General features: G+C 38.9%; 2 protein-coding genes across 3 annotated transcripts in view; both read right to left on the bottom strand.

The window, feature by feature from the left end:
* Positions 1-310: 310 nt before the first annotated feature.
* On the bottom strand, positions 311-10,671 carry LOC122559533 (leiomodin-2-like). The gene is made up of 3 exons (XM_043709142.1): positions 10,266-10,671; positions 2,844-4,232; positions 311-885 (listed from the first exon to the last, which is right to left on the bottom strand). Exons 1-3 carry the CDS (start codon positions 10,539-10,541, stop codon positions 859-861), a joined length of 1,692 nt encoding a protein of 563 aa, XP_043565077.1. The 5' UTR covers positions 10,542-10,671; the 3' UTR covers positions 311-858.
* Positions 10,672-17,023: 6,352 nt separating this feature from the next.
* Positions 17,024-23,028, bottom strand: part of wasla (WASP like actin nucleation promoting factor a) — a 75,110-nt gene continuing 69,105 nt past the window's right edge. For both annotated transcript variants that reach the window (XM_043709143.1, XM_043709144.1), the window contains 3 exons: positions 22,352-22,905; positions 21,675-21,783; positions 17,024-19,301 (listed from right to left, as the gene is read on the bottom strand). In XM_043709143.1, coding sequence (XP_043565078.1) covers positions 19,240-19,301; positions 21,675-21,783; positions 22,352-22,905 — 725 coding nt within the window. In that variant the 3' untranslated portion in view covers positions 17,024-19,239. The remainder of the gene's footprint in view (positions 19,302-21,674; positions 21,784-22,351; positions 22,906-23,028) is intronic.

Raw genomic sequence — 23,028 nt, 5'->3', positions numbered from 1 at the left:
TTTAACCCCAGATCTGTCACAAGCTAGTTACCAACTGTTGAAATTACACTACTTGCGTAACAAGCAAATGAAGTTGCCCTGCAGCAGTTCTTCCTGGTTTAACAAAATAAGTTTTTGTCACATGATTCTTAGGTCTGTCGTCCCCCATATCCCAGCACAGTCAGTTAAACTACCAGCACTCACTGTGCGCACGAAGAAAAGCTATTTACATTAGAAACCCAAAGATTAGCAAAGTTTACAGATAAAACCACCATATATTAGGAATGACAAACCTTGCAAAATGTCAATGGCACATCACAAATAGGCATTATTATTGGCCAGAGATACCTTTATTACTGTTTAATAATATCAAAGGCATGAAAATGGATTTTAAATTATGCATTTCTTGTTCATCAGGAAGTTATTCTACAGAAAACAGAAGCTTGAACTAGCTATACAACAGGATTAAAAGTTATAAAAATCTAAAAGTCATTGATATACTTTACATAATTTAATTCTTTAAATCAATTTCCAAAACATTTTTCCTTATTTAACACTTAACAGTATAAGAAAATTATCTACTTAAATAGAAAATCCATCTGTTTACATATTTACATATAAATACATTTATCCTATGATAGGCATTCTTTAATTTAAGACACTTTGCATCCATTGACTAATGCTAAAGAAAGAACTCAATGTCTAATTCACACACTAGAATACTCAGCACTTGCACATTTGAAAGTGCTCAAAATGTTTTAGTGAGCTTCTGAGTAGACCTGGTTTTCATTTTATAACAGTAGTTATTCAGATGCTTGCAAGACCCATTGTTGAACTGATTTGGATTATTCTTTCTTGACAAAGAAATCAATGATGAATTCATCGAAGATATTCTGGAAGTTCAACCTGAAAAAAGGGTTAATGTTTTAATATTTATATACCATTAATATTTTCAGTAAAATACACATGATTCATTCTATATTATTTACTTTGGATCATATACATTCAGTAAGTTCGTTATAATCACAGTATAATATTTCTAATTAGATTAGATTAGATTCCCTACAGTGTGGAAACAGGATCTTCAGCTCAATCAGTCCACACCGACCCTCCAAAGAGTAATCCACCCAGACCCATTTCCCTTTGACTAACACACCTAGCACTATGGGCAATTTAGCATGGCCAATTCACCTGACCTGCACATCTTTGAAATGTGGGAGGAAACCGGAACACCTGGAGGAAACCCTCGCAGACACGGGGAGAATGTGCAAACTCCACACAGACATTCCCCAAAGGGTGGAATCAAACATGGAACCCTGACGCTATGAGGCAGCAGTGCTAACCACTGAGCCACTGTGCTGCCCCCAAAGATATTTTGTGAATAATCTGGATGCATTGACCAAAGCAGACATAGGAATTGTGGATATGGGAAACAAACAGATGCGGAATATGATGCTTTTGGCAGCCTAAGGCTGAGGCATGGTCTTGTGATAACAGTGTACCAAGCAATTCATGCAAATGCAATTATACTATCATTACTAACATGCAAAGTGGAATTTCAATCCTTAACTGTGTTTTTAATCTATCACTATATCTGGTTAGGTAGCATGTGTATTTCTTAAGGTATTTTGATTGTCTTTATTTGTAATTAAAGTTTTATTTGCTTGGCATGGACTGAGTTCATTCACCTGTCAGTTAAGTCATAACAAGATTGTCCTTGCAATGTAAATTTGGTGACTTTACTTAAAGCCACAGCATCAGATAAGCTTATCCTGATCAGTTGACATGAATACTTAAGTGCTTTTTCCCCTGTGTCTACAATAAAGTGTTAACTGGCTGTAGAATTTGGTGACAATTATTTGGTTAAATAAACACATTCAGGCCTATGGCACAAATAATAATATTAAGGAAGCAAATAACTCTCTGTTGTCATCACAAGTTCAACTTGGCACTAGTTAGACCATATCTGGAATACTGTGAATAGTTCTGGTCCCCTTATTTAAGGAAAGACATACTGGCAGCCCAGGTAAGATGCACGAGATTGATTCTTGGTATGGACAGATTTTCTTATGAGGAGAGATTGAATAGATTGGGCTTCTGCGTATTGAAGGTTAGAAGAATTAGAGAAGACCTTAATGAAACATATAAGAATATTAGAGAAGTAGATTGGGTGGATTTGGGAGGGGTCACTGCCCCTTGTGGGACAGTCTTGGACCAAAGGGCATAATCTCAGAATTTGTGGTCATCCATTTAAGACAGAGATGAGAAGTTTTATTTCTCTGAGGCTAGTTAGCCTGTAGAATTGTTTACCACAGAGAGCTGTCGAGGCTGGGTCATAAGTATATTCACGATTGAGATACACAGATTTTTAAATCAGTAAGGGAACCAGGAGTTGTGGGGAGAAGGTCGGAAAGGTGGGGAGAAGGTCGGAAAGGTGCGGAGAAGGACGGAAAGCTGGGGAGAAGGTCGGAAAGGTGGGGAGAAGGTCGGAAAGCTGAGTTGAGGATTATCAGTTCAGCCTTGATCTCACTGAATAACCAAACTGGGTCGATAAGCTAAAGGACCTACTTTTTCTCCTACATCTTATGGTCTAATCTAGTTTATTATACATTACAGTAAATGATTACTTGATATTATCTCTACATTGTAATGTATTACCTCATCTTAAATAATTTAAAGGTCCATCTACAATGATGTTGGAAGTATAAGATTCTATTCTGTATAATTATACCATAAATACGATTAACACCTCATCCCTGCAGGGAACATGTGCTGAACTTTCAACTATGGAAGCACAAAAGGTCCGTGATAAAAATTTGCAAAATAATTGTCTAAGATTTTTCATTAATTTCCTTGTAACTTACAGGTCTTAGCTGCTTTATACTGCTTGAGCGGATAGCTGCCATTAGTTCATCATGGAATGTCCTCTGAGGAGTTACTGGCCTTGACCCATTCTCTGACCTTTGCTCTGAAATTGGTCTTAAAGATTTTTTGAGATCCTTTAAAATGTGGTCTTCTTTATTCGTCTTCTTATTTTTACCTTTGCTTTTCCTGACTTTGCCATTTTGCTGGACACTCTGTGGTTTCATCTTGGACAACTCTTGAAGCTTAATGGCTTCAGCTATATTTCTACTTGGGGTCGATTGTATTGGTAATGGAGGCGGTGGTGGTGGCTGAGGAATTACAAGCTTCTCTGGAAGAGGAGGAGGAGGAGGGGGTGGTGGAGGAGGTGGAACAGGAGATTTCTGAGAATTTATTTTTTTGACTACTTTAGGAGATGACCAGGGTGAGCTCTTTGGAGAAGCACGTGGAGAGGATCTTGGTGAGTCTCTCTGCAAAGCAAATGTTCTTCGGTTTGTTGGTTCCACAATGCCAAGCATTTTGTCCATTTCCTGCTGTTGCTTTTGCTCCTGGAGGCGTTTTTGCCTCAGTTTGTCCAGGTTTCTGGTTAGGATACTAGTCATTGCCATCCGTGGTCCTGCCAGTTCAAAATGATAGCCTAATTTCATAAGGTTTTCATTATTTTTAAGAAGATTGGCTATTTCCATTTCAACCTGTCCTCCACATATATGCCTTTGATTATGGAATCTTAGTTCTGTTAATACATTATTATACTGTATCGCTCTAATGATAGCCAAGATTCCTTTGCCTGAGATATAGTTTGAGTCAATATTAAGATTGGTGATGCTTCTGTTAACTTGTAACATATCAGCTAGTGCACATGCCACATGGTCATCAGCATGAGTGTTGGCCAAACTCAAAATTTTGACAACTGTATTATATTTCAGAGCTTCTGCAATGAGTGTAAATGTTGCAACACTTATGTTCTCAATATTATTCAGATTGATTTCTGTTTTCTCCGGGTCATTGTTCTTAATGCTCTCAAGAATGTCATCAATAAATGCTGCATTTCCACTTGGTGAGCTAGCAGTTGCTTTGAGATTTGGATCATCTTCTGTCAATTTCCCTTTGTTATGCTGCAAAATATGGTTTTGCATTGACTGATTATTAATATGCCCATTACATGAGTGTGGTCCAGCCTCTCCATTTTTGCTTACTGATCTGATGTCTAAAGATTTGTCATCATCATCTTCCTCCTCTTTCTCTTCCTCTGTTATATCATCTTCAGCCTCCTCTTCTGTTTCTTCTGATGTGCATTCATCTATGTCTACTTCGACCTCTGATTGACCCCCTTCACTTTCAGTTTCACAGTCTTCTTCAGTATTTCCTTTCTGAGCTTCATTGCTTTGTGTCTGAAATTAACATTGATCAATAAATACCAGAAATAGCAAAGTATGCACATTGCTTCAGCCAAGCTATGTGTTGCAGTTGAGAATTAAAGTGACATGCTACCCTTTCCCTCTCCCCCTTTAGTATACATTTCTAAATGTTCCAAACATTTCTAATGGCTGTTTCATAAGATGGAACGTGAGGATTGCTGAAAAAAAGGACATATTTTGGCTAGATGTTTCATCTGGCACTAATCAGGACAATTCACAAGAATACCAATTTAAAAAGAAAACAATATTTTGTATTATGTGAGAAGAAAGTTGATTGGTTAGCATGTACACTGTTTCAAAGAGGTGTTGCTCTGCGAAGAATGTAGCAGTTAGATGAAGACTGATAGGACATACATTTGTGCCAGTTTTGACTCAAATAGGGGGTAGTATCTTTTTCTCAGTAATATACAAATTATTTAAAACTCTTCTTTGTTTTTGGTATAAATAGTTGTTTGTGAAGTCAGAAGAACATATTGTTTACATGTAGTCATAGAGTCAGAGAGATGTACAGTATGGAAACAGACCCTTTGGTATAACTCGTCAATGCCGACCAGTTATCCTTACCTACTCTAGTCCCACTTGCCAGTACTTGATCCATATCCCTTTAAACCTTTCCTAGTTATTTACCAATCCAGATGTCCTTTAAATGTTGCAATTGTACCAACCTATACCACTTCCTCTGATAGCTCATTCCATGCATGCACTATCCTCTGTGTGAAAAAGTTGATCCTTAGATCTCTTTTATACCTTTCCACTCCCACCCTAAACCTATGCCCTCTAGTTCTGGACTCCCTCACCACAGGGAAAAGATCTTGTCTATTCACACTATCCATGCCCCTCATGATTTTATATACCTCTATAAGGTCACCCCTCAGCCTTCAACACCCCGGAAAAACAGCCCCAGTCTATGCAGCCTCTACTTATAACTCAAATGCTCCAACCCAGGCAACATCCTTGTAAATCTTTTCCAAACCCTTTCAAGTTTCACACCATCCTTCCAATAGGAGGGAGACCAGAATTGCACACAATATTCGAAACATGGATTAACCAATGTCCTCTACATGACCTCCCAACTCCTATACTCAATGTACTGACAAATAAAGGAAATCATAATAAATGCCTTCTTCATTATCCTATCTACCTGTGCCTTCACTTTCAAGGAACTATGAACCTGCACTCCAAGGTCTCTTTGTTCAGGACACTCTCCAGGACCTTACCATTAAGTGTATAAGTGTTGCTCTGATTTGCCTTTCCAAAATGCAGCAGCTCATATTTATCTAAATTAAACTCCATCTGCCTGTCCCCATTGGCCCATCGGATCAAGATCCCATTGTAATGAGTTAACCTTCTTTGCTGTCCACTACACCTCTAATGTTGATGTCATCTGCAAACTTACTAACTATACCTCTTATGCTCATATCCAAATCATTTACATAAATGATGAAAAGTAGTGTACCCAGCACCGATCCTTGTGGCACTCCACTGGTCACAGGCCTCCAGTCTGAAAGGCAGCCCTTCACCATCACCCTCATTCTGCTACCTTCGAGCCACTTCTAGTTCTCCCTGTATTTTATGAGATCCAACCTTGCTAACCAGTGTCCCATGGGGAACTTTGTTGAATGCCTTACTGAAGTCCATACAGATCACATCCATTGCTCTGCCCTCATCAATTCTCTCCGTCACTTCTTCAAAAAACTCAATCAAGTTTGTGAGACATGTTTTCCCAAGCACAAAGCCACATTGACTATCTCTACTGAGTCCTTGCCTTTCCAAATACATGAAAATGGTGTCCCTCAGGATTCCCTGCAACAACTTGCCCACCACTGATGTCAGGCTCACCAGTCTACAGTTCCCTGGCTTGTCCTTACCACCCTTCTTAAACAGTGGCACCACGTTAGCCAACCTCCAGTCTTCCAGCACCTCACCTGTGACTATCGATGATACAAGTATCTCAGCAAGGGTCCCAGAAATCACTTCCCTAACTTCCCACAGAGTTTTAGGGTACACCTGATCATGTCCTGGGGATTTATCCACCTTTATGCATTTTAAGACATCCAACACCTCCTCCTTTGTTATATGGATATTTTTCAAGATGTCACCATCATCCTATATCTTCCATGTCCTTTTCCACTGTAAACACTGATGCAAAATACTCGTTTAGTATCTGCCCCATCTCTTGCAGTTCCACACAAAGGTTGCCTTGCTGATTTTTGAGGGGCCCTATTCTCTACCTAGTTACCCTTTTGTCTTTAATGTGTTTATAGAATCCCTTTGGATTCTCCTTAACCCTAATAGCTAAAGCTGTCTCATGTCCCCTTTTTGCCCTCCTGATTTTCCTCTTAAGTATACTCCTATTGTTTTTATACTCTTCTAAGTATTCACTCGATCCCTGCTGTCTATACATGACATATGCTTCCTCCTTTTTCTTTACCAAAACCTCAATTACAGAAAGAACTGTTCTCAGCTACACTTACAGTCAGAATGATATAATGGACTGGACAGGGTTAATGAAGGATTCCTTCGAACAGTTTTGGATGAATGCCCAGGATAAGATAGAGGATTAAATAATTCTCAAGTTACCAATAATGTACTGTAGGATTGCTAGAGTCTTGAATAGACTGAGGAATCTTAAAACAGGTTGACTTACTAACCCTAACATCTATGGGTGCACAAACAAATGGGTGCTGAATTCTTCAAACTCCTTGGCAGTATCTTGAATGATTTATTGGAATTGAGAATTAGGGGATACCAATATAGTGACAAAGGAAAAAAACAAATCAATGTTTCAGACCCATTAATTTGACTTCAGTTTTAGGCAAAATACTAGAAGCGATGGAAACCATGAGTACCTTGACAGTGTAAGTATTGCTAAGGAGTGCCAATCTGAGTTGGACTGTACAACAAGTAGCCAATTTGTGCAGTGACTGGAAATTTACTGTAAACATCCAAAAGAGGTTGGGATGAGATTCTGAGTGAGGGCACTGTAGTGTTTAGAAGGTAACTGGGCATTGCTAGGTATGTCTTGCAGCCACTGCAAGCTCCTGAAACTTTTGTGTTTGAGTCTGGCTTGTAAGAAGTCTTCCATTTTTTTTTCTCCTGAAATTAGCATGAGTTTTAAATTCTTTTTCAGCCACTCAGGAGGTTTGGAAGGCAGTTGAGGATCATGGCATGCAAAAGATACAGAATGATCTTTTGTAGTCCTTTGGAACATTGGACTTAGAAGGAGGACAAGGCCATTCAGTCCTGTGAACCTGCTCTGCCATTCAATGAGATTCTGGCTGATCTTTTCTGCTGCCCACTGTAACCCCTGGCTCTCTTGTTTATCAAAATTCTATTGATTTCTGCCTTGAGTAAATTAAATGAACAGCCTCCATGCTCATTTCCATTTTATTCCTAAATTGTGCCCCCTTATTCCAGTTTCCCATATTAGAGGAAACATTGTCCTGCTTATGCACACCATCAAGTCCCATAGACATTGTCTATGGTTTGCCTCATTATTCTAAACCCCAACAGGTATAGGCCCAACCTGTTCAAACTTCCTTCATTCCAGGACTAAAATCTATCAGAGATTTTCAGAACTACTTCTAAAGTAATCCTTTTTTCAAACACGGAGACCAAATCTTACCAAGAATATCAAGGTACTGTAAAAGATCCCTACTTTTAGATTTCTTTTATTCTTTCATAGGATACGGATATCACTGGCTGGCCACCATTTTATTGCCTGTCCCTAATTGCTCTTGAGAACGTGGTGCTGAATTGCTACCTTGAATCTCTGGAATTTTGACCCAGCGACAGTGAAGAAATGGTGATATATTTCCATATTAGGATGTTGAGTGGCTTGAGGAGGAACTTGCAGGTGATTGTGTTCCCATGTATCTGCTGCCATTGTCTTTCTAGATGGAAGTGCTCATAGGCTTGGAAGGTGCATTTCAAAGATCTTTGTGAATTTCCAATTCCCTTGCAATTGGCACCAACATTCCATTTGCCTTCCTAATCAGTTGCTGTAACTTCTCATGATTCTACATATTTGCTTCCATTTAAATAGCATACTGATTTTCTACTTTTCCTGACAAAATGGACAAATTCACGTTTTCCCACATTATATGCAATCTGCCAAATTTTTGTCCACTTAACCGATTTACAACCCTTTTCAGACTCTGTATTTCATCTTGACAACTTACCTTCCTATCTATTTTGGTTTCATTGGCAAACATAGCTACCTTACATCAATCTTTTCAGTCAGTGATGTAGATTGTTAATGGTTGAGACCCCAAACTCTGATTCCTACTGCACTCCAATAGTTACAGTTTGGGAACCAAACAAATACCTATTTGTTCCTATTCTCTTCTTCCAGTCAGGCAACCAATCCTTTATCTACGCTATCCCCACATCAAGTGGCCTTTTTGGGATGGCCTTTTGGAAATCCAAGTACAGCACACATTGCCCTTTATCCACCTTGCTTGTTACTTCCTCAAAAAATTGAAAGTAAATATAATTTCCCTTTCACAAAAACCATGGTTTACTGTGCCCGATCACATTATGATTTTCTATGTATCTTGCTGTAACACCCTTAGTAATGGATTTTTAGCATTTCTGTATAACAGGTGTTAGGCTATCTTGTCTATAGTTTCCTGATTTCAATCTCCCTCCTTTGTTTTGTGTTGGATATTACATTTCTGGCTTCATTTTACATTATTAGAACAGTTAGGTTTGGTGCCATCTATATCAAGACTTTACATCGGACTAAGATTTTTGATCCTCCACAAACTCATTCCTATTAAAGGCATTTTAGAAAAATGGGGTAAGTGGATATGGTGCAATGATCAGTTACAAAAAGCAAACACCAAATTGAAACTTGTAACATAGCACTCAGCTAATGTTTCTTGCCTTCATGTGAGCAAACTCATCATTACACAATAAAGTCTAACAATTGTGATTATTGCAAAGGTTTCTATGTTCACATGAATCAGCAATATATATTCAGATGTACAAATGAGGTCAAAGATCTTATCATCTGTCATGAAACACAGCTGACCAATTCATGGCTCCACACTCTAGAATTGCAAGTGAGGATCTCCAAGTTCATTTTCCTTTTGTCTGTTCATCATTCCTCAATGTTTCTGCATAAATTATAAAAAAGTTATTATGCTGCTGTTTGTTAATAGAACATGTTTCCTCCAATGACCTAGTGGATTCTTTAGGCAGTTAACACTGTCATTGGAAATGAAGGCAGGGATTAGTTGATGGAACATTTCCTTATAAAGAAATAACAAAACATACACAAAAACACAACATGCACTTCTACTACCAAAAACATTCTCAGTGCTTTACCAGGAAGGGGAAGGAAAGGTGAAGCCCTAGAGCCAACTGGTTCAAAAGTTGAGTTTTTACAAGCTTTAAAAGGAAGATCAATTTGAATTTTCTGCACATTTAACATTTTCATGGTCAGAAGTTCACGAAATGTTATCAGTTCCAAAAGCTTAATGAGACAAATTACAGAAGGATGCTGTCCTCCAACTATTACATGTTTTGGTTTCTTTCTACTTTTTGACTTGAGGCTGTGCAATTTTCAAAAAGTCTAAAGTTGTTGAGTTGTTTAATTGGAGTTTACATCAACTGATAACAAGGAACTGAGATGAAGGATCTTTACAGGATAAACAAAACTGGCAGAGCGTCAGCAACTAGAGAAGACGGATTTAAGATAATTGACAAAATAAGTTTGGGTGAAATGTGGATTTTTTTCCAATATTGTAGCGTTAATGATCTGGAATCTATTGTCTGAAAGGCCGGTGGAAACTGATTCAAAATCACTTGCAGTAGGAAATGAGATATAATAAAAACGAAAAGAGACTGTTTACAAGAGACGGAACAGAGAACTACGACTAATTTGAAAAATCTCTACAGAGGCACGATGCGCCAAATACCTTCTGTTTGTTTTATGGGAATCTAGATTTGGGGAAAAGAGTTTGTTCTGTCATGATGTCAAGTTCTGGATTGAGCACTCACTTGGTTTAGTTCGGCCGAAAGTCTCTCATTTTCTAACAGTTTCTGTGTTTCGTGTTCCCAGTACGCCATCAAAGCCTCTCTGCTGAACGTTCCTTGAGGGGTTTTATCTGTTTGGTCTTTCTGCCGGAGCCCAATGGGTACAAATCTGTCCGGTTCCATATCCTCCAACTCCATCTCCAGCTCCTTTAGCTCATCCGAGGTCAGAGAAGCAAGGATTTCATCCTCGTCTATGTCCTCGTACTTTTGCAGTTCTTTCCTGTAACCGAACTGCGACATGTCAATATATCGCCGAGCTGTCTGAAGACGAAAACTGAAAGGAAAAGTTTTATTTTCTCTCTTTTCTGACTAACCAGCGTGGGCTGCGCTCGGTGAGATGGGTCTCCGGGCTGTTGTAGGTAACTTTTAAAGAGGCGGCTGAGGTCATCATGTGCTCGCTGTTCTAACAATGTATGAACGCATGTTCCATTTTCAGCAACAGACGTCACCAGAGACAGTTCAAATTAAAGTACCAACCTGTCCAGACACCTCATTCCATTACAGCAGGGGCTCCCAGTCCAGCATTCTTATTCCCCTGCCCACCAAGTCCAAAGGCTACAGCTCCCAGACACCTGAGACACAGCAACAAGTCCCTAAAGCATTCTCCCTCCCTCTGTCACCCACTCACTGCAAGCTCCCATTAAAAAACAGCCCGGGCTCAGAAAATTCCCTACAGATTGCTCCCATTAATAGTCCTACTTTTAGTTTTTCTACAAGGCGGTGTGGAGGGGAAAAAAGGCTTTTGTACGGTTCTAGAGAAATTACTAAACTGGATTCCCACCAAAACGAACAAAATGTGAGGTCCCACATTAGAAACTCGGAGTGCAAAACGATAAAGGTTAGGTTTTAAAATTAGTTTAAAGACGTTTGGGGGAGGAACAATGGCTAGGGTTACATGGAGCGAAGTGGAGATTTTGAAAAGCCGTGACAAAAATCAACTATGTCAATCCACATACAATAGGAAATTGACCGAGTCAGATCATTACAAGCGCAGCTATGTGGACATACTGTACATTGCAATCACACTATTTATAGGCACGGTACGTTACACTCCACCCGTTTAGAGATTCCGTTATATTCACACGAGTGCTATTTTATAAAATCGACAGTCTTTCTGTTGCATTACTGCCCCAATCACATTTTGCAGGCTTTTAAATGAATGAAGAATATAATGGGAAGAGTTGGTCATGGAACACCTCCACTCTGTTCTGACCACGGATAACCGTTCACCTTTACTCGAACTCCATATCACCCTAACGTGTACCTTGCAGTGCTGAAAATACTAGAGATTAGCATTGTGTATGTTCATCGAAAATCAAGCGAGCATTTTATTGGTGCTCCGTAGAGCACTGACAGAACTTAGGTCAGATCAGGCCGTACAGTTGGAAGAGCACATCTGGCACTTAAAGAATGTCTACCCGACAGTGGAAAGATGATGGGCGCAATTTAAACTCCGGCCGAAATGCGCCAATTTTGGAAAGATGGAGCATGTTATGACATTGGCTGCATTTGGAGCTGGATAGAACTGTATAACTGTCGGGTGTGTGTGGTTGTTGTCACTTTTCTCATCTGATACCAAGCACCAAAAATAAAACTGTCTCAGCCTGCGGCGTATGAAACAATGAAGCAGTTATGAAGCAACGTGGCAACTGCAGGGATTGGAAACGGTTCAGCTTCGTCTGGAAATTGGAAACGGCCTTGGAGTTGCTACAAGCATTTTATTAGTCGACGCCTAGGAGCGCGGCACAACTACTCTCTTTTCTAAACCGCATAAATTCATTAACACTAGATTTTTCGTGTGCTAATGAAGACATTGTTTGGCTAAATTTAATTTAAAGCATGATCTTTTTAAAATAAATACCCCCTAAAACTCCATGGAGGAGCATCGAGGTCCTCATGTGTAGGGTTACAGTTTGTCACTTAAATCGTTTAAATTATTAGTTTTGAAACAAAAAGGTGCATCGAGATTTCTTTTTCCAAAAGCACAGGCAATTTTCCTAACGGTTGAAACATAGAATAGGAGAGCGGTCAATCGGTACCGTTTTCATATTTCAATTTCAAAAGAGGACTAGAGAGAACCGAAACCATGTTATTGACCGATCATTTGAAAATGAGGAAAAAAAAGTTTCTGGAAAAGGTCAGCAGGACTGGCAGCATCTGTGGTGAGAAATCAGAGTTAACGTTTCAGGTTTGGTGACCCTTCTTCAGAACAACTTAAAATGAAACACTGAATATCACTTTCCGAAGCTCCACTGGCTACAGACCCTAAGTCATAAATAACGATATTGAGCCCAAAAGTTGATTCCAATTCTTGCGATATCAAAGTGGCAAAAGTAAACTACACAATCGTGAACCAACCAATTGCCCATTAAATCCAAAGTGCAAAGCAAAGATGATCACAATCCTATCTGTAGACAGTGGTTGGTGTTGAATATTGGACTGCACCCAAGAGGGCCAAAATACAGGTTGTCCTCCTATAAGGCTGGGTTGTTCCAGCAAAACCTCCCTTAATGGCACACGGGGAAAGTGGAGTTAGGGGCAGACCAGCAAAACAAAACCACTCCTAATCGCTCAAAAATCACCCAAAAAGCCTAACACAAAATGTAGCACAGCCAGAATAAAGGTTTAAATCATCTATTAACAAAAGTAGATTACATTGAAAAAATATTGCTAATGCAGGGACAGAGGGTCATCATCGCAGAAATGGATGGCTGATTCATTGTCTTCTATTTCCTGAGGGCTGGTTTAGATTGTGCGATATGCAGGTAGAAAAACAAATTAGAAAGGCAAATGGTATGTATAAGATCATTTAAGTCCTGCAGGAATTATATAGGGAAATATTCTTCTCTCAGAGGGAGAGCAATGAACATTCATTAGTTTAATTTTTGAGATGAGACTGCTCAACTTATAGCATTGTACCTCTCACGGCAGCTGACGTAGGAGGACACTCAGAATGAAGTTGGCGAAACGATCGTCACTGGGATTGTGCTATTGCAAACAGAGGTCAGAGTTCTTGAAAATACCGTTCCCTAATTCTTCAGCAACGTTATGGTCAAATTGCGCTGCCGAAACACGCTTTATACAAGAACTGCCTGTACCAGAGCAAGTTTTAAAATGGCAATATTAGTGTTTGTTGTGATGTGTGAAATTATAGCAAATTCATAATTCTCTTTACTTTCTAAAACATTAATAGACACACCTACTTCAAATCTTGATCTTGTACTTTCAATTGTGTAAGAACCATGTGGTTCAGGGATTGTATTAATCTCATCTATCACAGCAATAGACCAAAAACTGGTCAATATCAGATGAGAGTCAATTTTCATGATACCAAACTATCAAAGTGGACTTGTATACAAAAGCAGTGGCTGAAGGAAGGAGAGTGAAGCACTAAATTAAACATGAATACAGTCAGAATATCTCGAGGCAGTGTAATTAAGACTATTTTTCTTGCTAGCCAGAATTTACAACAATAACGTTTGCAGAAAGAACACTGAATATCTTTAGTTCCAAAACATCTATTCAGGTGCGGTTAGGACTGCAGAGTTCGTCCAGCTTTATTTTTATGTGCAGTTTCTATCTTCTTTCAGAAAACAATCTGTTGGAGTGTACTACATTAATCCTTAATACACAGAACTGGGTCAAAACAATCATTTTCTAATCAATAAAATTACTTTTTGCAAAATATTTGGCTGAGAAATCCCAAAATATATCTTTAAGAGTGGCCACATGGAGTAGAGGTCTGTGAATATAGATGATGCTGACCTCAATTTAACTTCATGCATATTTAATTTACACCTAGATTTAGAAGTGCCTTTGACTTTATTGGTTTGATACTTGCAGCAGAGGCACTGTTTGCTATTTTGAAGCTGGAGAAAATTTTCAATCTGAATAACTTTCAAATTGCTCAGCATCAGAACGTATTTATTTAAAAATTATTGTGCTACAATATACCCAGAGCACTACATGAAGATAAAATGCATTGAGTAAAGGTACAACATATAATACAAAATGCTTGCAAACACTATAAACCTCACTACAAAATGCATGTCCAATTTTCATCACCCGATCAATGGCATGCTTTTGTCCCAAGCTCTAAAACTCTCTTCTTAAACCCATCAGTCTCTACAAGACTATATTATAAAGGAGCAAAATTAGGCTACTTGGCCCAGCGAGTCTGCTCTACCATTCAATCATGGCTGATGTTTTTCAACCTCATTGTTCTGCCTTCTCCCCATAACCATTGATTCCCTTATCAAAAACTTGTCCATCTTAAATACACTCATTGACTTGGTCTCCACAGATCCTCTGGCTGTAGAAATTCCTCCATATCTCAATTCTTAAGGTGTCCTTTCACTGAGGTTGTGCCGTTGGGACCTAGGTTTTCCACTTTTACTAGTGGAAACATCTCCACATCCATTCTATCTAGACCCCTCAGTATTCTGTAATTTTAATCAGATCCCCCCTTATCCTTTGAAACTCAGAGTATAGACCGAGTCCTCAAATTCTCCTCATATGACAAGCTCTTTATTCCTGGGACTATTGTTGTAAATTTCTTCTGGACCTCCTCCAATGCCAGTACATCCTTTCTTAGATACAGGACCCAAACTGCTCACAGCATTCCAACTGCACCCTGACCAAAACCTTATACAGCCTCAGCAGTACACCTCTGCTTTTATATTCTAGCCCTTGAAATGAATGGCAACATTGCATTTGCCTTCCTAACTGCTAACTGAATCCTGAACTAGGATTCCTAGATTCTTTTGTGCTTCAGATTTCGTAAGCTTTTCCTTGTTTAGAAAATTGTCCACACCAAAGGGCAAACCTCACACTTTCCAATATCATATATCATCTACCACTTCTTTTCCCACTCTCCCAGCTGCAGCTTATCTGCGTTCATACACTGTCCTTCCACCTTTGTGCTACCTAGTGTCTCCCTTCCATTTACAATCTGCTTCTTCAACCAAGCTTTTCATCATGTCACAAAATCTTGTGCTTAATGTCATATTTTGTTTGTTAAAGCTCCTTGAAAAGCTTTATGTCAAGACACTATTTAAAGAAAATAATTTACTGAAGGTTCTTAACATAAAAGGTGATGAGAGGGGCAACAATGTAGAGAATAGATTGTGGGATCAAGATAGCTAAAAGCACGTCACTGAAGGATGGTGTTGCAAATGAGGCCAGAGACTAATGAGCAAGGACACACTGGAACATACATCTGGAGGATGTAAATGTATATGACCACTGAAAGGCGTCTGTTAAGATGACAAATCTGATTAAATACACGAGGTGACAGCAAATTAAAGATGATTGGTGAGAACAGGACAGTAAGTGCAATGCTGGTGAGCTAATATTTCAGCAAGGAAAGGGATTAGTGAAATCAACACTAGCAATGAAGACATTGCCAGTTGGAGATTTTAGCAATGCTGGAAGAGAAGCAAGAGCAAAGATTGGTAACCAATGCAGAGATGGAAAACTCTGCCTTGGTAATTAAATACAATTTAGTCACTGAACCTCAGCTTGGGTTCTAATAAAACACCATTTACTTATTGAGTTCTGCTGGATTTACAGCTGGTCAAACATAATGAAGTCTGACATTACAAAAGCAAAACACCTCCAGAGAAACCACCAAACACTAAATTTAGAAATCCACTTTTATTTTGTAATTACAATTATACTATGGAACAAAGGGTCCTACAACAATAATTTTAAAAAGTTGAATGTATGATTTCTAGGTCAGCCTTTGTGCTAGATAGCTGTGACATTTCCTTTGTAATAAACAAGAAATTTGTGAGCTTGTGAGCACAAAGTGAATGTTTGGGCTTTATCTCAGAGTTGGGCACTTATTTGTAAATAAAAGCATTTTAGATTCTGGGCCCAGTCAGGAATAAAAGATATAGCATCACTTGAAGATGATTTGCCTTTTATCTACCTGCTAACGCCAGTTAAAACCAGTAAATGTCTTCTGTTCTTTTTTTGTCATTGTTACTGGTCATTGATGTTGGTTATAGTTTTCTTAGATTTGGACAGTAAAATGCAGTTTGGAGAGTTTGTGTTGTGCATTGTCACTGAGCATTATTACTTCTCAGCAATAAATAATATTTGGCCACAATAGAAAGGTTCCATCCTCCAAATATATTTTATATGTTGTGAAACATGGCATACACTTAAAGCCTCAAAGCTTTCTTTGCATTAAGTGAACTTAGCTACAGGATCACAAGAGATGATACATTAAAGTGTTCTGCTTATTGCATAACAGTTGCCCAATTACCTAACAGAATCAGAGCTCAACATAACTAAGAATATGCAGCCCCTTTTTAATTGTGAAATCTCATACAAAAGATATCACTAGTGTTTTCTGTCATATTTGTTCACAAACAAGTTATCCAGAAATGAAAATGCAGAAAATTACTTCAAACAGCCCTAACAGGACAAGGCAAGTTTAGAACCAATATCAGAAAGTTCTTCTTCACACTAAAGAATAAGCAAAAACTAACTTGACTGCTAGGTTGTGTTTAATACAAAAGTCTGCAATCATCAAGGTCTAGTTGATGTTGCAACGAGGGGAATGAGTGAATGAATGAATGAGTAAACTGAGATAGATCAAATGATCTCCCTCATCTTCAATTATTATGGGAAAACATTAAACCACATCAAATACCTTCTACAAATTATTGCATCAGATCCTCATTTCGCAGACAAAAGAGCCCCATCACATGTTGGCCTGAGCTGCACAAACTTTATTGAAATTCTGTCTTACCATTAGCAGAGAGAGAAGCAACACTATTCATGAGTCAACAAATTTACATCAAGTCTCATTGTTTAATAACTTAAAATTTGCTGGGAACTGCTCGTGTGCGTGTTTGATCAATGATCATATTCAACATCATTAAACCATACTTCTAAAATCAGGAGGAATAAGCCACTTGACCCTTCAAGCCTGCTGTGCCATTCAGTAAAATCATGCCAGATGTGTGGCTTCAACTCCACTCTCTTATATCCCGAGCTGCATGTGATGCCCACCCCCTCCCACCCCACCCTGTCCACCTTTTAAAACATTTCTAAATTGTACATGTCAGCAGTACCAGTGCTCTTACAACATGCACTTATCTAGAATATGAACCAAATGTGTGAATATGCCTATTATGCCATATAATACTTGAAATAAAGCAATGATCAAATCTGGTCACATGAAAACTGATTGAAATATCGTAATGCGTTATAACTGCAAATAGATTCTGTAACACTCAAAACGATTAGTAAAAAGTCATCAACTACAATGGGTAAGTTGTTTTCACCTTTGGTGGATAATAGAATGCTTTTCAGACTTTACAGAACTTTAATTTTGTTGCAACAGTTAACACTTCTGAAAATGAAAAGTGATATAGACATTGAAATGCGAGGCTTTGTGAGCATGCCTTAATCTCAGTTACACGAAGGCAATTAGGCAAACAAAAATTGTAAAATCGAAGTTTTTTTCTTAACGTTGCAGAAAACAGTGACAATCATAAAAATGGAGATTGAGTACTACAAAACAGTGTGGAAATTATTCTGATTTCTGGAATTGAGCCAAGACAGCCACAATGCTTTACACTAGTATGGTGAATGGTCACAGATCCTAAACAAACCAGCAGTTCTAAAAATCAGGAGAGAATAAATTTGTGCACTATCCACACAAGCCTTGGACTGGATATTACAGCTTGAAAGGGCAGGAGTGATTCATGGGGTAGTTAATAAGGCTCAATTATTGCAGCTGGATGAAAGACAATAAGATGAGCGATCAATAATACATCTGCACCCTCAATAAATCTTGAATGCGAAGAAGGATATTTTTCAGTGATTTTAAACATTTATTTATATATTTTTCCGTTAAAAGTTCCATTTCATAATTGCAATCTGTATTGAGAGTTTGCTCTTTAATTCTGATCCAAAGACATCAAGGACTGTAATGTAATGATACTGATGTTGATATTCATTATTACAAGTTCATTTCCAATATTTCCCAAATTGCCGTTTAACAAGCATTAAGCACAGCCCTTTGTGAATATATTAAATGCAAATTCCTAATCACAGCCTTCACCTCCAAAAACTGAATATTAGGTTATTTTCCGTTAACCCTTAACACTGCCAAATATACACTTTGATGAGAAGAAATGCTGTCACTTAGCACTTTAAGAGTTAAAAATGTGTCCCCTGATTGTGTTTAGAGTATTCACAAGAGGACCAGAATTCCTATTTGAAAAGCTTGACTTTAAGTTCCAATAGGCATGGAATAAGCCAGGAGCATAAATATTCAATAAAGTAACAGACATAAGTAAGGGGATTTCAACTGAAAATAGTCGTGATTGACAGTATTGCTGCATACAGTATAAAACACTCTTAAGTTGCTGTGCATCTTTGAATCACCCAGACAGTATTGCTAAACAGTAAGACACAAATGAGCTGCCTTGTAAGCTGTGCATTCATGTGACAAATTACTTTAGAAGGGTGCAAAAATCTGAGCTTCAGAACAATGAAGTACTGAAGGAATCGAATAGAAGCGCTGTATTTAAAAAAGTTATAGTGCTATGCGAAGCTTTAATAAGAGATGCTTCTTCTTAGGTACAGAAATCGCATGGTTTTGAAAAAATAGTGTTGCTATTCTGGCTTTTAACAAGCATAATTAAAGTTCTGTCAACTTTGCTGCTACTCAATCACAATTTCTTTCGTTGCTGGAAAGAACACATTCATATGTAGTTGTTTATATCTCCCAACACATACTTTGCATTGGGAATAACTATCCACAATGCTTTGTCTAAGGAATTATTAAATGAGGTATTGCACAGGTTATGAAAAGAGCAAAGGCAACAAAAATATACAGCAAAATATGCAGAACATTTACAGGACAATTTTACAAGATTAAGAAAGATAGAAAGGTTTACAATCTTGCCAAGAAAATCTAATCTTCCCATTCATCATCATCGTCAAAGTCTTCTTCCTCATCTTCATCCTCATCTTCATCTGAAAGCAACATTGGACTTAGTTTACAGCCAAAACATTTGATGACAATTCTTAGGCACTAATATGTTAGGATGTTTCATCTTATCACCTCAACTAACTTGCAAGTATTACAACATCTTTAGATAGAGTGGTGCTGGAAAAGCACAGCATTTCAGGCAGCAGCTGAGGAGCAGGAAAATCGACGTTTAGGGCAAAAGCCCTTCATCAGGAATAGAGCATCTTTAGCACAAGCAAAGGGCTCTACAAAGGCAGAGAAAAGGGCAATCATTAGACCAAAAGAGGATGATGGCTTTGCAGAGAGGAATGGAACACACTTTGATTTTAATGGAGGGACGGTCAATGAAAAGCACCTAAACAAGCTGGTTGCATGCTGTCAAAGGTGAGAATGGAAGAAATTGAAGTGGTTAGAATCTGGGAAAATAAATGCTAAAATGAAGGAGTGATCAGATGGGAGGAGGGGGTAAGGGAGTGAGTGTGCAAGGAAGAGGGAGGGAGAAAAGTATTGTGCCATATTAGGAACTCAACAGATGGTCTTCACATTGATAGCAAGGAAATCTACAACCTCAAGACCTGATAAAGGCGAGAGTGGAGCTGCACTGGAGAGTAGTTCAAGCAGGTTCTTGGTAATAGGTGAAAGGAAATGGAACTGCCCTCTGTCAATTCTAGTATCGCAAGAGATTTTGGCGAAGACCAGGAGACTTACTGAAGCTTAATGAGATTAAGGGGGAATAAGCGATGTGTTTCTGTGGTATACATGCTTAAATCTGTGCCCCTCAGTCTGAGGAATAAAATATTTGCTGTATGTGAGGAATGATGGAATAGGTTTTGTTTGGGAGTGAAGAGCAAGATTGGGAGTGAGAGTTGTTGAATAAATTAATAATTTCAGTTGGTTCCTTCTTTGGGTGAAAGCCAAATAAAAATAGAGTTGAACAAGACAACAGAAATATCAGTGAAGAATGTTTGGCTATGGTTGGAAATTCAGACCACCACAGTAGAAAGGCTACCCAAAATGGTGGAACCAACCCGAGAATGGGTAGAACAGTTTATACGATTGGAGATGTTTAGGGAGGACAGAGAACAGTTAATTCAGTGGAAAAAGTTAAACAATAAAGTCCTGCTGATAGGGACTGACAATACCAAGATAAGGGGTACGCCTTTATGTAGATCAAGTGGGGTGAAGAAGGGAGGATATCACAGATTGGAGCAATGGTCAACCAAGATTTTTAAAAAGGTGCTTAAAAAGAAATTCTAGCATTAGGTAAGATGATATGAATTGGCAACAAAGGTCACACCTCTGTAGAGGAGAAAGTTAGGTCTGCAGATGCTGGAGATCAGAGCTGAAAATGTGTTGCTGGAACAGCGCAGCAGGTCAGGCAGCATCCAGGGAACAGGAGAATCGACGTTTCAGGCATAAGTCCTTCTTCAGGAAAGCCCTCCCTGAAGAAGGGCTTATGCCCGAAACGTCGATTCTCCTGTTCCCTGGATGCTGCCTGACCTGCTGCGCTGTTCCAGCAACACATTTTCAGGTCACACCTCTGTAGTTGTTTGAGTGGAGGTGGTGATGGTCTGTCTTGGCTTCTGTTGGAAGGAAAGTATCACCACCACAGTGTCAAGGTTCAGTCAAAATCAGGTTATCTACAAAATGTGCTGCCTGATAGAGATCAGTAGGGCAAAATAAAAGTGCATTGTTTGAACTTTGCTGAATTTAGCAGGTCATTTTAATCTAAGTTCGAAATCACACAACACCAGGTTATAGTCCAACAGGTTTATTTGGAAGCACTAGCTTTCAGAGTGCTGCTCTCTCACCAGGTGATGAAGGAGCAGTGCTCTGAAAGCTAGTGCTTCCAAATAAACCTGTTGGAGTATAACCTGGTGTTGTGTGATATCTAACTTTGTACAGACCAGAAAACACTGGCATCTCCAAATCATTTTATTCTAAGATCTTTAATTGGCCATAGTTCTGTGACCCAGGTGTTCCAAAACACAACCAGGCCAAGTCGCACCACATCTGGATTTCAGCATATAAAACACCTTCACTTCTGCACAAATATCTCAGACTGGACATATAAAATATCTGAATGTTTTTGTGTGCTTACAACCTAATATTTGTAGTAACATCATGTACTAATATATTGGTTGAATGCAACTTTTGCAGTCTGCAGCAGTAAAATATTTTTCTTGGATGCTTAATGAAATGTTAGTACCAAACCCAGTAAACAAAGTTACTCTCAAAGGTCTTTTGCTTGTTTGTAGCAATAATAGCAGGTACTGCCAGAGATAGTCCTTCAAATCACATGCATTTTTGAAAAATTGGTATATAAAAGTTGGGTGTCTGGGATTCATTGAATAATAATGACCAATTAAAAATCTTACCTGAAGAGTGAATGGCTTTACTCCTTTTCTGCATCACTTCCATCAGTGCTCCTACAATTCCTGCTGTTGGTGTAGGCGTTGAAGGAGAAGAAGAATCTTGGTCATTTACCTATAGGAATTGACATATCATTACTCAAAATGCAAATATACCACACAGTAGGAACTTGGTTAATATGATAGCTACAGTTTTATTTCATAACTGGCATGACCTGCAATGCAAATCCCAATAGCAAACAAAAACATATTCACTGAAATCAATGAATCTTTGACCTGGAGGTTATAAACTCGATGGGCTGAATGGCTGCCTCCTCCTCCTATGCCGAAATGACGGTTGACATTCTTAAGTCAGCAAGAGAACCAAAAAATATGCTGGAATGTTATAAGAGCATTCAGTCTCTTTCAAGTGAGTTCACTGCTTCAAATTACAGAATTATCAAAATAGATTGTATTAGTTAAATGTTAGATGACAAGATTTAATTCAAAGTATTTATATCAGTCACTAATACCTTAAAGTTGAATATGACCAGCATATATTTGCAGCAAAAAAAAGTTCTATTTTATTCCAGTATGTTAGTTTTCTGCACCATTTACACTATTCTGCACAGTATAAGCACAAAATATTACTTCAAGTAATAGTCACAACTTAAATGAACTGATCATAAAGAAAAATTACTTACAGTCTTAAGCTGTATACCCTGCCTTATCTGGTCTAATAGTGCATCCCTTCCTGAGGAAGACACCGGCCGATTGCTTTGTTCAACTTTCTTCAACTGAGTGCCTTCACGGATTTGATCCAGCAGAGCTGATTTGTTGCCAGTAGGTGAAGGAAAATGATCATTTTCAGTGACTGTAGCAGGGAGTGGAGGAGGACCAGGTGGTGGAGGGCCAGGTGGTGGAGGTGGAGGTGGTGGTGGGGGCCCAGCAGCTCCTGGACCTCCAGAAACAGGATGAGCTGGAGGCGGTAGTGGTGGAGGACCGGATGGGACTGGTGGAGGGGGAGGGGGAGGGTATAACCTACTTGGCGGTGGGGGTGGTGCTCCTACTCCTGGCCTGGAAGGTGGAGGTGGTGGGGGAGCTGCTGAAGGAGCTGCTGATGGGGCTCTTGATGGGGGCGGAGGTGGTGGTGCACCACGCCCACGAACTGGAGGAGGAGGAGGGGGTCCAGAACTATGTGGAGGTGGGGGTGGTGGTGGTCCTCCTCTAGAAGGTGGAGGTGGTGGTGGTGGTGGAGCTGAGGAAGGAAGGAAAGAAACAGTTTGAATACACGAATAATAAAGGAATTTAAATAGAATTACAAAAAAGTAAGCAAAGAATATTGTAGTCAAAGGCCTTTGATCATCACAAAAGAAAATCA

The sequence above is a fragment of the Chiloscyllium plagiosum genome, chromosome 19 (assembly GCF_004010195.1).
Source record: "Chiloscyllium plagiosum isolate BGI_BamShark_2017 chromosome 19, ASM401019v2, whole genome shotgun sequence".
In the NCBI taxonomy this organism is placed as follows: Eukaryota; Metazoa; Chordata; class Chondrichthyes; order Orectolobiformes; family Hemiscylliidae; genus Chiloscyllium; species Chiloscyllium plagiosum.
This window is presented reverse-complemented; position numbering and strand designations above follow the sequence as displayed.